Source organism: Crinia signifera, chromosome 11, assembly GCF_055691185.1.
Source record: "Crinia signifera chromosome 11, ASM5569118v1, whole genome shotgun sequence".
Lineage (NCBI taxonomy): Eukaryota > Metazoa > Chordata > Amphibia > Anura > Myobatrachidae > Crinia > Crinia signifera.
Genome location: NC_139227.1, coordinates 28,402,565 through 28,417,934, shown reverse-complemented (window position 1 = coordinate 28,417,934; position 15,370 = coordinate 28,402,565). Strand labels below are relative to the sequence as shown.

The 15,370-nt window shown below is 46.8% G+C and overlaps 1 protein-coding gene across 4 annotated transcripts in view; it reads right to left on the bottom strand.

The window, feature by feature from the left end:
* The window catches only part of LOC146046400 (serine/threonine-protein kinase Nek11-like), a 243,622-nt gene that overhangs the window by 28,162 nt on the left and 200,090 nt on the right, over nucleotides 1-15,370 (bottom strand). For 2 of the 4 annotated variants that reach the window (XM_083165682.1, XM_083165684.1), the window contains 3 exons: nucleotides 12,386-12,474; nucleotides 9,766-9,826; nucleotides 8,537-8,633 (listed from right to left, as the gene is read on the bottom strand). In XM_083165682.1, the coding sequence (XP_083021808.1) occupies nucleotides 8,537-8,633; nucleotides 9,766-9,826; nucleotides 12,386-12,474 (247 nt within the window). The remainder of the gene's footprint in view (nucleotides 1-8,536; nucleotides 8,634-9,765; nucleotides 9,827-12,385; nucleotides 12,475-15,370) is intronic. The other 2 variants (XM_083165683.1, XM_083165685.1) reach the window with 1 other exon arrangement.

Here is a 15,370-nt window from a genome sequence, read left to right as displayed (position 1 = left end):
TTTGAATAGCTTTTTGGGCCTCTGGCTGAGTCAGAAGAAAGGCGCTCAACCTCCAAGGGCCCGGGGCAACCTTACGTTCAGCTACATCCCATAGGATCACCAAAGGGGAGTGATCAGACCAGGTAATTGGCAGGATATCAACTTTACGGACCGAGGGCAGGGACCATTTGTCAACCAGAGCCAAGTCTATGCGTGAGTATGAGCGATGAACATGTGAATAGAATGTGTAGTCCCTCTCAGAGGGGTGTTTTGCTCTCCACAAGTCGAAGAGATCATACTCTGCTAGGACCTTGCGGAAGCTAGCCGAGCAATCTCGTTGTCTGATATAGCTAGAGGAGTGTAGTGGTTTTGACTTATCTAGGGTGGGGTCGAGAACCATATTGAAGTCCCCTAGGATGAGGAGGGCCCCTTTTGCTCTTTTCTGAAGGGCACCCAGGAACCTTCTGCAGAAGGACACTTGCTTAGTGTTAGGAGCGTAGCAGGAGGCCAAAGTCACTTCGACATTGTCCAGGTGACCCGTCAATATCAGAAATCTCCCGCCAGGGTCTGCATATTGGGAGGACAGGACAAAAGGGCAATGCCTAGCTATGAGAAGAGCCACTCCAGCTTTTTTGTTTGGCCCATTGGCAGTAAAGCAATGTGGGTATCTATGATCTGTAAATAGGGGAGGGTTATTTTTTTGGAAGTGTGTCTCCTGTAGTGCGACTATCTGGGCTTTGAGTTTATTAAAATAATTCAGCGCCAATTTTCGCTTCTGGGGGGAATTCAACCCCTTAACATTTAAAGATGCTACCTTAACCATATTCTAGGACAGAAGGGCAAAGAGTACAGAGCGCGTTGAGGTAAGGGTAGTAGTAACCTGACATATGAGTGGTGATTAAAAATATGGACATATATATGGACAGAAACAAGACCATAAAATAAATAAAACAAGACATGACTAAACTAAATGGGGATAGAAGATCCCACTTGGGATCTAAACCAGCCTACACTAACAGGCGGCTGGGTATATGGAGAGTGTGGGGGGTAGCGGCCACTCTCCCACCTCCCAAATTGTAGGGGGGGAAAAAAAGGATTTCCCTTCAAACAAGGCAAGCTAACCTTAAACAACCTACTAGAATTTTAAGTTCAACTAAATAAACGTAAAGGTGAGCGTATATCTTTCTACGGAATAAACTTGTACAAGTGTACCATTCCCCGATAAGAGGGCAGAGACTAAATCTCGTGTGGTAATTACAAAACAGAGAAATTGTATATGAGTTAGTAGAAACATAATACAGAACATGTGTATATATAGACAAAGCTCAAACTAACTTATGCAGGTCAATCCAGTAGCCAAAACTGCGCCCTGATGTGGAACAAACCTAGTGCCAAAAGCATGGATGTTGGGCTATGAGCAGATGGCAGCAGCAGGCCCTCTGGATAGAAAGCGACTGGAAGCACGGAATTAAGGACACAAACGTAACCCAACCGTTCCTCACCCCACCACAGACCAGTCCTGCTGAAGCCTGCGAGGGGAAGGAGAGCCGGGCACGGGCTTAGAAATGTTCCATGAGGCCATAAGCTTCAGGCCCTCCTCTGGGTTTAGAATGACAACCGTGGAGCCTTCTCGAGAAACCAGCAGCTTTGTAGGAAAGCCCCATCGATACGGAATATCCGCCTTTCTAAGAGCTGAGGTGATTGGGTGGAAGGATCGTCTTTTCATTAGCGTGGCTGCAGATAAGTCCCCAAAAAGTTGAAGATCACCAAGCAGGTCCGACACTGCGGCAGATGGTCTGGCTGCTTTGAGTAAGGCTTCCTTGATGTGATAGTAATGCATTTTCATAAGCACATCTCTAGGGGCATTCTCAGGAGCGGATCTAGCTTTAGGTAGTCTATGTATTCTGTCAATAAGAAGGTCCGCAGAAGAGGCTTGGGGTAGAAGTTTCCTGAATAGATCCATGGTGTAATCATGCAGGCTGCTATTTGAGATATTGTCCGGGACGCCCCGCAGCTTAAGATTAGATCTTCGGGACCTGTCCTCTAAATCAGCCACTTTATCCCGTAGTAATTTGACCTCAGCTTCAAGTGCATCATGTGAGTCGATTAACCCATTGTGGGAGCTGACAACCTCCTCCATCTTGGTCTCAAGGTGGTCGGTGCGGCCCCCCAGTTCATCTACAGCGTGTTGGCAGTTTTGCACCGCAGCCCGAATTTCCGCTGTGACTTCATTCTTAAATTCTTTAAAGAGAAGTTTCAGGGTACCAACTGTGAGAGCGTCTGAGTCCCCCGCTGGACAAGGCGGTAGAGTGTCAGGTGTAACAGGGGAAATGCCTGGTGGATCAGACACGGCTGTAGGTTTATCTGTGCTCTTGGAACTAGATGTACTGGGTGAAGCCTTAAAGAAAGGAATCTGGGAAATAGACTGGGGTGGTTTGCTACGTTTAGGAGGCATGGTGCGGAGCCCAGATGAGGTGCTGGATGGTATAATACACGGGAAATAGGTGCGTTTCCACAAAGCGGATTACTTGCAAGTCATTCCGAAATAAACTTGGGAGGTAGGAGAAACAGGGGCTTAGTCGGTCATGATGGTGCGTCTGAGCACAGTTAGGTGCCTATTAGGCATGTCTTTCTGGTGCAGGTGACTGCACTGACACCACTGGCCACTAGGTGGAGCTCCTGCTGTTAAACTGCAGGTGTGCTGCTCAGATAGCAGGAATAGTGGGGACTTCTTATACTCAGATCTCACAGAGCTTGTGTAATCTTGTTATGTGAGATAACCTTTATTTATGCACCCTAACCCTTCCAGTGAGGTCTATATGTGTGGCACATGGGAAGCATACAGTTTTACATGAATGATGACAGCCAGGGGGAAGTGCTTGCAGCTGAGCTTAGGGTATCCTATTAGTCTAGATAGGCTCTAGATGTGAGGGTATCCAGTAGCAAGCAGGGTCCCCCGCTTATGGGCTGCACAGGCCTCCGCTGCAGTTAGCAGAAGGGAGCCCAGCTATGGTGTCCCAGGATCCAGGAGCAGCTCTCCCTTTGTGCCCCCCTCGATCTTCGGGGACTGCTCAGGGCACTCTGTCCCTAGGGTATTTAAGCTGTATGCCTCCGGCCGTTTCCAAGATGGCCGCCGCGACTTGGGGGAGAGAGGAGATCCCGCAGCTCCAGGCCTGCTACAGACCGTCGGGTGATCTCCTGCAGGTGAGACCTGCTTACTCTAGCTGGGGAGGTCTTCGCTTACCTCCTAGCGCTGCTCAGAAGTCTCCACGCTGCCGTTTATCGTCGCGGGCGGGTCCCGGAGCTCCGCTTCTGGGTGGGTGAAGTAATTTAGGCCGCGGCTTCACTCGAGGCACTAGGCCGCAACCTGCAGGGCAGGGATTCTCCCACCCCCGGCTCCGCAGCACTGAGAGCCTCAAGTCGGAGGGTCACCCCAAGTCTGGCAAGTGAGTAGGCAAGTTCTGGGTGCTCAGGGTCGGGCACAAAATGCACTATTAGTGGGTATTGAGCAGGAGCTCTGTAAAGAGACGTCCTTTCACCTACGCCGTTAGGCCACGCCCCCCAACTTTGTCTTTTTAAATACTTATAAAACAACAATCAAACAGCTAAACAACAATCAAACAGCCAAACAATAATCAAAAAGCCAAACAATAATCAAACAGCCAAACAATCAAACAGCTAAACAACAATCAATCAACCAAACATTAATCAAACAGCCAAACAATCAAACAGCTAAACAACAATCAATCAGCCAAACAATAATCAAACAGCCAAACAACAATCAAACAGCTAAACAACAATCAATCAGTCAAACAATAATCAAAGAGCCAAACAACAATCAAACAGCCAAACAACAATCAAACAGCCAAACAATAATCAAACAGCCAACCAACGATCAAACAGCCATGTATTTACAAAAAAAACATGAAAATCAGAACAGTTGGGAGGTATGATATTGTAGCACAATTTGCACCATCTACAATATCATACCTCCCAACTGCACTGCGGGCAGCAGTGTCCCACGGTGGGGGTTAGGGAGGTCTATTAGGAGTCCAGCTGTTACTGTGCATCTATTCATGGAGAAGGAACGGAGGACTTGGCCAGCAGCTCACAGAAGACTGGCCATGTCCCCATAGTGATGGCAGTGAGAGGTATGTATCGTGGGAGCGACATCCCCACTAAGCCATGCCCCCTTTTGGTGAGGTCATGAGAACTGGGTTTCTGCTTAGATAACTGTGACGGCCTGATTCAGACCTATTGGTTAGGCTGCGATTACAGCCTAGCAAACAGGCCCACACTGCTTGCCCCGCCCGCCCAACCCCCCCCACCACCATGAATATCCCCACACTAGCATCGTTCACCATCGATTTTTCTGCTGTTCATAATGAAAAGTCAGCCCCATTCCTGCCCATCATGGAGCAAACAACCCGGCGGGTGTAAAGCACGTTAAAGCGGTCCGCTCCCGGGCTTTCCGCATATTTGCGCATGCGTAAACCATAAATTCGGCCCATTACAATTGGGTCTGAATTGGCCTCTATATTTTTGTTTGCCCAATGAAAATAAAGTTAGAACTTCACTATATTGGAATGCTAAACTACTGTATCAGGATTTCTGCTATTTAAGTGATGAGACAAGACAAACGGAGTCATACTTTTTTATTCCTTTTGAAATGCTGGAAGCTTGATGTGAAGTATTCCAACCTGTTGCTTCACAGTGAGGCATCAGGCAGAACCTTTATTCCCCTATTCTGTCTTTGGATAAAAGCCCAGATGTCACCATAGTAACCTCAACCACTTTCACATACACTCACCATAAGCATTGCTTAAGATAAAGGCATGTTGCCCAATACAGCGGGGCCTGTCTGCCCTGATATTGTACTGGCATTAGATGTGTGGCATCAACACATTTTAATCCTGAGCTGAGAAGTTGGATTTTTGCAGGGTCATAATCTCGTTCTGCCTTTATCTAGTCAATCTTTGCTGTATTTTCTGGGTATTAGCACTAAATCGAAAACTCTAAATTGCCCCATAGGCAAATTCCTAGTTGCCCGTAAACCCTCTCCTCCAGCCTGGCTTGAAAACATGAATCTGCTGGTAGCAGGCTAATACAGAAGTCGCCCCTCCCCCTGCTCAAAATAGGAAAATAAATTTAGGGCATGGCTTCGCAGAGAAGGGCGTGGTCACATAATAGTACCAATTCACATTAAACCATACAGTAGTGTCTGCTATTCACATAACACCACATAGCAGTGTCCATTATTCACATTACACCGCACAGTAATGTCCACTATTCATATTACAACAGGAATTAGTGCCAACTGTACACATTGCACCATGAAGAGCCCCTTATGCCCCTTTCAGATCACATTTATATCCCGGGTTATTGCTGTGTTGTCAACTTAGGTGGGGGTGCAAAGCATCAAACTGAAAAACCTGGGTTGACTAACCTAATAAGAAGGGTTAAACCTGGGTCACCCTGTGTATAATGGATGAGCAGGGTTTAGTGTGAAGTGGTTGGACCCGGGATAAAAATCCCAGGATATTGATCTGAAAGCGGTATTAAACCCACTGTGCCCGGTAGAGCCCCTTAGACACACTGAGCACACCATAATGCCCATTATACATTGTCACACACTGTAATGCCCATTATACTTTGACACACACTGTAATGCCACACATTATGCCACATTATGCCACACACCATAGTGCCCTTTACACATAATAATGCATAATGATGCACACCGTAATGCCCATTACACATAATCCCCCTTACACAGTGCTCACATTAGTGCCTTTTAGACACTCGCATAAGTGCCCCTGACCAGGCGTGGAGCACCCCAGTGACCCACTCCATGGGGGACCCGGCTGCCCGGCCGGCTGACACGGGGGGGGGGGGGGGGTGTGGTTGTCGGGCGTGCTACTGTGGGCGGGTGGGGGAATGGGCTATGCAGCGGCGGGGGGGGGGGGGGGATTTTATGCTCACCTCCATGCCATCCGGGGGGACACCAGCTCCAACCCCCGTGGCCGGCGCCCCAGGCAAATGCCTAGAGCTGCCTGGTGGCACCTCCTAAGCCAGTCAGACCTCACGCTCCCGTTCCCATGGGAGCAACTATCCCCCGCCGCCCCCGCCCGCTGTCTTGGGTGGTGCATCTGGCGAACTGTCTGTTTGCCGCGGCCGTACGCACCCCAGAGTATGCACATGCACAGAATGCGCCCAACATCGCTCTCTTTGCGAACGAACGGCCCGTGTGAACGGACCAGAATAAGGGCCATGGTCTACAAAGAAACATTAGGGAACTCTTCTTAGGAAATCCTGCATGTACCCCTATGTGGAAATCCAGTTGGCCTTAAGTGGTGAACCCAGTCTCCCGCGTGGCCAGTAACCCGCCAGTCATGCTGAAGAACTCAGTCATCTCCTGGTGGGGATTATACCACTTTCAGGATGGCAGGACTGCTGCACATACTTTGTGGTTAATGTTTAGTTATTTAATATTTTTTTTTAGGCATATGATAAGCAGGTTATGCCTTCAGAGATCAATGTGTTACGCAAATTAAAGACCTAATAATATACTTCCATTCAGAAGTGATGCTGCTATTCTTAACTATGTACTGTGCCCTCTGTTGTTTTCAGAAATGTCCAACGTGTTTCATGATTTCCTCATAAGAATATATTTTTATTTAAATAAAACAATAAAGCAACAAACCGGAGAAAGACAGCGAGGGTAAAACGCAGATCAATCTCGCTGATACTTCACTCACGTATTCCCTAATTATTAGGTACTGCGGATCCGCGCTCCACACTGTGCAGGAAGATGTCCTGCTGGGATCTGCTGACATCTCCATACACCTGTGCACTCTTCTTCAGAGAGAACTTGCAAAAAATAAGTTCTGTTTTGTTGTATTGAAAAGTTGGACAGTTATGAAACTTTTGTCAATTCAAGTAGCCCTGTAGCAGCTCGTTCTTTCCTCTCACAAACTACAATGGTCTTGAGTACACTGCAGCGGTTCCCGGTTGTATTAAGGCGTTGTTATTGCCAGTTACACTGTCCGGCAGTGCATATAGGGGCAATCTAACCAGCATTATGCCCAATGGTGGGGTTCTGTGTGTGCGTAGGATGGGTCTTGCGATCGCAGCGCAAAACAGCACATGCCTTTGCCTGATTGACAGGCAGAGGTGTCCGTGGGGGAAGGGGGGGGTCAGCCGCTTTGTGAATGTTAACCTTATTAAGGCTGTAGTCGCAGAGGTCTGGGAACTTTTACTATCTTGCCTTTTAACCCTTAGAGTGCCAATTGAATTTGTCAAAATAGGCGTGACAATTGGTATTCATCATAGTGACCAGTAATGTTACCTCATATAGGAAATATAATCTTTTTTTTTTTTTTACACATTTTTTATTTGGATTTATATAACAAATGTGAGCAACGTTGGCATTTTTAGCCAATATTTTGAGCATCTCTCACATTGATGTTGGCATGTGCCAATATTCCTGTCCCATGCAATGTGCCAATGTTCCTGTCCTGTGCAATGTGCCAATGTGGCTGTTATCTTCTCTCTATCCACAGAGCAAGAGCTACTGATATTCACCTTGAACATCTGAATTATGAAACTGCAGTACAGCACAACCCCACAGCATGGATTGCTACCACCATTTTCAGTTTTGAACACTATGGGGGCGATTCACATGGGTTTATTTTGGTGCCCAAAGTAATGGGCGCCCATCACAGCACTTTAATTGTTGATGTGATTGGATGCCCATTACGATTTAAGTAGCGAAAAGCACCTGGATTAGCCATGCAAAAAAGGCTAAACCCGACTAAAATATTGTAAGTGAAGAATACACTTTTCGTACATCTCTGCTCGTCACCTCAAGAAGCTGCGAGCAGAATCGTCACCTCAAGAAGCTGCGAGCAGAATCGTCACCTCAAAAACCTGCGAGCAGAATCGTCACCTCAAGAAGCTGCGAGCAGAATCGTCACCTCAAAAACCTGCGAGCAGAATCGTCACCTCAAGAACCTGCGAGCAGAATCGTCACCTCAAGAACCTGCGAGCAGAATCGTCACCTCAAGAACCTGCGAGCAGAATCGTCACCTCAAGAACCTGCGAGAAGAATCGTCACCTCAAGAACCTGCGAGCAGAAACGCCAGCCGTGATCGTACTGGAACGATGGGCACCAAATGATTTCTTTGCGTCTGATGGGGAATTCACAAATGCTGCAATCATTCCTGATCCCAGTGTTAACATTTCCAGTACATAGTGGTGTAGACAGATAGTTCAATATCATTCTACTTGATTATAACATCTGTGGCTATGCCGAACTAGAAGAGTAGAATAACGTGGGTTCTATACAGTATGAGGAATACTCTGGATTGTTCTCACCTCCTTGTGGCACTTTTCCCTTACACAGCTAGCTTGCTGCTGACTCCACAACTACGTTAAGTCTTTGTGCTGATACAAGTGCAGCTTATCCACTCTGCACACAGGCCCGGGGGGTATACCTGTCACTTCTGTCTGACGTACTTGGTTCTTTGATTCCCCCTCTACCCACATTGATACTTACTGTCTGAGATGCACAATTTCCTGCTTGCTGCAGACAGACAAAATTGTGTCCTCTGATTCCTGGGGATACGTGTCCTGTATTCCTGCTGCTTCTGCTGCTGGGAGATACAGAGACAGGTATGATGAGACGCAGATAGTAGATGGAGTGATACAGAGCGATGCACACAATCAGGTCTGAATAGTAATGACAATTTAGAATTGCTACCCATTGGGGGAACTTGCTTGACCTTAAAGCTGCCATTTCTTGGTACTAATGCTGCAATTCAGAGGCTTTTTAGATATAATTGTGCCACAAAGCTTTAATTTACAATATTGTCCTAAGGGTGGGGGTAAGGGGCCATTACGTCGACAGTCAAAAGGTTGAACGGGAGTTAGGTCCGCCCACCAGCCAATCATGATCGGAGAAATTCCAATGCCTGATCGTAATTGGCTGGTGGGCGGGCCTAACTCCCAGTCTGTGGGTGGAGCCACAGGTGTAAACAGAAGATCGCAGTGTGTGAACAGCATTTCTGTGGAGCCGAAGATGCACAGAAGACAGCGCGTGAGTATGATTTCTTCCCGCAGGAACCCAAATGGATTTTACATGGACAAGAGGACAGGCCCTCGTGGACCCATAGGTAATGTATGAGTGGATGATTGCAGTATGTAATAAAGTTTTACTGGTCGTATGTATCTGTGTTTTTCCCCCCACTATTTGCACTGTTGTGGAACTACAAGTCCCAGCTGGCCCTACTATACCTCGCATGGTGGGACTTGTGGTTCTCCAAGTCCCTGAATGCAGAGCTGGGAATTGTAGCTCCACAACAATACACAATAGTTTGTTCTATTTTTTACACAAACATCAGCCCGGTGCCCACCGCACAGGGGCAGCACCAGAGACAGCCCTGGGCTTCAGCATGGGCAGGTAAATTCTGGAGGGGGGAGTCCCCACTTCCCCAGGATCCCTGCCTAGACTGACCAATCAGGGGGTGAATGCTTTTGGACATGAAGAAAACGTCTGAGTATGGGAATTCCTGGGTCGTTTGTCTGAGAATGTTATTAGAGGCGCAAAACAGGTCCTACTAAGCGGGTGATTCTGATTTAATCACTATATAGCGAGTTCGGCCCTGTCCCAATGTTTTGGGGACTGGGCATGCGCGTGGTCTATTATGCGCATGCGCTGCCCTTTACGAATGGCTTCAGTGACGTTGAGTTCTGGATGTGGAAACAAACATCTAAGACACTACTTACTGTCAGTGCCGGAGTCCAGGAATCTCTGCAGACAGCTCTGGTATGCACGCAGTGTGCTGCTCTATAAGGGGGGTAGAAACCAAAGCATCACTTACAGAAGTACGGTTCTATGTTCTAGGTCCTCATGAAACAGTGTGTTCTATGTCATGGCATCCCAGTAGAGTGTATTGTATGTTCTAGGACCTCAGGATCAGTGCTGTGGCCCTAATTCTGATCGGTGCGGCCAGAGCCGATTATGCGGCCAGGACCGTGCGTGCGAAACCCCGCCTTCCATACGGATTGCCAACTCCGTCCGTATGCGGTAGGTAAGAAGCTGGCCGAACGGACCGCCTGTGTATTTTTCATGGAATACGCCTCCTCCATCTAAGGGAACCTCCCCCATCATTCGATGGTCGCAGACCATCGAATGCAGGACCGAGTGCTCCACCAGCACCCGCAACCTCAGACCACACGGAAATTTTCCCGTGCCAAAGCAGGGATCTGGGCGGGCAGCTGACATCCGGCGATGTCATATGTCCGCCCCCTACACGTGCGTCACGACTGCATTACCATACGTACGCCCCGCGTTTGCATGGGAACGCCCATGAAACGCGGGGCGTATGCATATGGTAATGAGCCCAAATAGCCCTTCACGCCCCTCTCCACCCCCTGTTCGGAGTGTTCACATATCATGCGGGATTTGGCCGTACGCCCCGCTCGCACATGCGCAGAGACGCCTCTGCACATGCGCAGACTCAAAACATCGGTGGGCCGAACGCACGCGGATATATCCGCACCGATCAGAATAAGGGCCTGTGTGTCCTGACATCCCAGGAGACTGTGTATTGTATGTTCTAGGAGCCCAGGGTCAGTGCTATGTGTCCTGACATAGTTAGTGCAGTAACACACTGATTACAAGCAAACAGATCACAGGTGAGGATGGTTACCTTTAGTAGCCAGTCAAACCCGTTTGTGTCGGCCAAAATCTCCAGGGTATGTAAACTTTTGATCAGGGTCATTTGGGTAGTTTCTGTTGTCATTATGATTTAAAAAAAAAAGAGTAAACACAGTTGTTTGACAATAAATGGCTTCCCCCAACCACTAACCATGAGTGAAAGAAAAGTTTGTTAGTCATCATTCATATTCTCTGACAAATGGCCAGAAAATCACAAATTCTGCTAGGGTATGTAAACTTATGAGCACAACTGTGTAGTATCTCTTACTAACTGCTTTGGGGCTCATCCACATTTGGATATAAGTCATTTTAGAAGATTCCTCTCAGATGTAGCAGTACACACCCACGCCTCTAGGTGCCACGTTCACAATCTCTTTTCACAATCTCTCCATATATGGAACTAGACACGCCCTTTGGATGGATCATGACACACCTCCTCAATGTTCAAAATTATACTACCAACTATAATCTCCCTGAAACTAGTTTCATAAGTAGGCAAGTATGGGGAGGAGGGACCTGCTCATGCAGACTAAAGGGGAATGAGGAGATGATGCTTTAGAGAGATCCTGAAAACCTGCCCTGCTGGCTTAGCCTGAGAATCAGAAAAAGCTAAGAGAACAGAAGCCTTCATCCTGATGTTTCCTTTCCTGTCACCATGGCAACAACATCAGAGTTTGCAGCTCAATACAGATTCTCTGTTTGCAGACCACATCGGAGATCTGGCAATAGTCGTCTTCTCAGCATCATCTTTAAATATGGCATTTGGGGTTTTACATATAAATGAGGGACAATAACAGTGGTGTACTTTATCATTCTGGCTCCCTCACAAAGCTCTAACCAGTCAATACAGGGTCTAATGCACTTTTCAGTGTGGATCTAAACTGTGCCTTCACCAAATGACTGTATATACGGAGATACACTGACATACTGCATCCAATTTACATTGTATACATAACATATTACCCCACATGCAGAGCTGTACACTCGGTTGAATAGCCATATTCTCTATCAGCTTGCACACGTACCAGCCCTTGGTGCAAGAGCTGTGTCTGAGACACGCCATAGCTAAGCTTAGCCTACATGTGAGCAGCTAAGGGGAAACGCAGCAGAGATGTGTATGACCCTGTATCACCCATGGATGCATGCAATCAGTGTTAGGGATGGCCATCGACCACCGATGATTCAAAATGATCAATAGTTTATGACCGATGTCGAATAGTTTTGCCATCGATGGGGGAGCACCAGATGGTTCTCCTCCATTGATGGCACAGCATAACCAAATAGTTTTGGGTTCTTTTTTCCCAAAGGTGCAGGGACACAGCATAGCTCTGCCCCTGGCACCCGTGATGCCCCACCCCCAGTTCTGATTGGCCTTTGGGCCAGTCAGTAAAAGAAAATAAAGAACCATCGCTAGTATAAACACATCAATGATCATCCATTAAATATGCTGCCATCAAGGATTGTTTGTACTGTCGCCACCAATGGCAAACATCGATGGCCATAGCACCAATAGCCATCCATAATTAGCTTTAGAGCATGTAAAAATCTCAAGATTCAGAAACAAAAGAAAATACATTTGCAGACAACATAAGCTGCTATGTGTTCTCTAGAAAAGGGATTCTGGGCCTCTGTAAGCCCCCCACTTGTGCACCTCTATTGTCATGAATGTATTGTGTTACTACTTACCTGCTGTTCTGACAGAGGGAGAGATATTGTGAGAATTGAACCATCAAGTGACTCTTCTTTATCACTATCGTCTCCATCACTGCAGGGGTCTATGGAGACAGCAGAATGAGGAGAATATACAGTAGGTATTGGTTCATAGTTCATACACAAAGCATTCCTGGCACATTCTCCTGTATGATTAGCATGAACACATGCATTCAATAGAACATCCCATTATGGTTTATGTCCAGTATGTATAATGGTACTCATTCTTGTTAAAGAAAATGTCTAATTCGCTTGTTGCCATAGGTTTCATGCTCGTTGCCAGGAGTTACATGCTTGTTGCCAGGGGATTCATGCTCATTTTCTGGGGTTTCATATTCATTGCCAGTGGGGTTTTTTGTTTACCAGTGGGTTACATGCTCGTTGCCAGGGGTTTACATGCTCATTGCCAGGGGCAATATATATATTCCAGAAATATATATCACTACCCGCTACCTATCAGATTCCATACAGACGGTCATACCCATGCACCCCCACAGCGCTGGCTCCCCTAAGCCACCACTTGGGCTGCAGTGCCATTGTTATGTCACTGTCCGGAGGTAATAAAAGTAGGTATGCTGATGTATGAGATGCCAGTGACCCAAAGAACAGCACCACAATCCAAACACCCTTCACAATCCCCACGCTGGAATGCTGACAGTCGACATCCCAAATGTAAACTTGAAGGGGCAGTTAGGGTTAGGTTGTGGGGGGAGAGGGGTTATGGTAAGGCGGAGGAGTTAGTCTGCGGGGGGTGGGGGGTTAGGCTGTGGAGGGAGAAGGGTTAGGGTTAAGCAGAGGAGTTAGTATGCGGGGGGAGGGGGTTAGGGGTAGGTGGAGTGGTTAGTCTATGGGGGGGTTAGGGTTAGACTGTGGGGGGAAGGGGTTAGGCTGTGGGGGGAGAGGGGTTAGGGTTAAGCGGAGGAGTAAGTCTGTGGGGGTTAGGGTTAGGCGGAGGGCTTAGTCTGTGGGGGGAGGGGGGTTAGGCGGATTTGTTAGGCTGTGGGGGGAGGCGGTCAGCATTAGGCGGAAGGGTTAGACTGCAAGAAGGGAGGGTTGGGGTTGGGAGATCATTAGTATACTAGTATAACAGATTTCGGAATTCTAAGTGCTGTTCTCCAGTAACCCCTTTGGAGTGTACAAGGAAACTGGAGTACTTGAAGGAAACCAATTCAATCACAGAGTATATACTGTACACAAACTCTGAACATTTAGTGCCCAATCAAACCCATGACCCTAGGCCTGTGAGTGGTAGATTTATGAAGCAGTGATAAGGGAGAAGTGATAAAGTGCATGGTACCGGCCAATGAGCTTCTGACTGTTAAGTTACAGGCTGGGTTTAAATAGGAGCTGATTGGCCGGTGATAAATTACCAGGCACTGTATCACTTCTCTTCCCTTATCACTGCTTCATAAATCTACCCCTCTGATAGCTATGCTGACCACTGTGCTATCCAATTAATGTTCTTGGACTGTATGGCTACATAGAAAACAAAACCGTGTTATTTAGAATTCACTGGATGCCTGTAAAAAAAGTTTTGGTGATTTACAAGATTGATTTACTAAATCGATCTCTCCCATATTCTGCCGTTCTATACTATTGAGAAACCGATTGAGACTTGTGCTTCTTATTTTCTGAGATTTAATACTGTACTGTAGGTCAATTTGCATTTAATTCATTGTTGATTATTAAAGTGGGCTGAAAATCACAAAAATATAAGAGCTTTCCCGTATATTACTGTTTCTGCGAATCGACCGCTAATAAAGTTCCCTCGTGATCTTTTGCTCCTGGTCGAGAATTTCCCCGTTCATAACAAAATAAATAAAGTTGGTGCTTTCCACCCCCCTCCCCCCACCTAAGATTACGCGCTCTGGGCTGTACAATTAAATTGCCTTTTTTCCCATGGAGAGCACAGGTTGGATATACAGACCAGCAGCACTATAGACATATAAAGAATTCAGTTTGCTCTGCTACATTATTACTTATCAATAATAAATGTTTCTATATTGCTGAGGTTTTGCTGCTTTGCGCTGCGTGGAGAGGGATGCATTATAAAAACAAGATACTGACTGCCGGTAATAGTCGTCTGTCCCATCCTATCTGATCATAAGCTAACTGGAGGTGGCCAAAGGGAAGCAAAGAAATCTCTGTGCATGTTCTTGTATTGCAAATCTACTTGTCACAGGAGACTACACGTGCAGAGAATGTGACGGGGGGTGGAGAAAGCAGCAGGGAATGACAGAGGGACACCAAATATAACTAGACTGGATGGGCGCCAGAGGACATCCTACCCTGCAAGGGTATTGTGATCATTGGTCGTATCTGTAGCGCCTCCATATTGACAATACCAATAAAGGGTAAACAGGATCCAATGATAGGAGATAAGAGAACGAGCTTGTGTACAAACGGTGAGATTCCTTTGCTATTCGACTTAAGATTTAATTGCTATGTACTGTACTTTTTACATACAATTCATGCTATCCGCAGTAGATTTCCAGTATATAGTCATTGCTGCCCTGTCTATTTTGCTATTCGATTTGTGCTGAACGGGAGCGCGCATTGGCATCAAATCGGGATCGAATGGTTAAAAACCTGTGCGTTCACCATACGATTTGTATGCAATCCCAATGCGATTTTGACTATATAGTCAAAATCTAATGTCAGATCTCACTGTGTGCACACAGCATAACTCATATCCAATTAGAGACCACCTACATATTAAAGTGACATACTGTAGGTGGACTATTCACTGTAGCTAGAGTGCTCTATATCCAATCAGAGTGATGGAATATTCACATAGCTAGAGTGCTCTATATCCAGTGCCAGATTAAGGTCCAAATGGGCCTGGAGCTGATATTTATGAAGGGTCTATTTTGCGACACCAAGTGATGTGGGGGGTGTACAGGGGAGGGGGGGGTAGCAGCTACCTTAAAAAAACTTTGGGGGCGGGGGAGGAGGCATAAC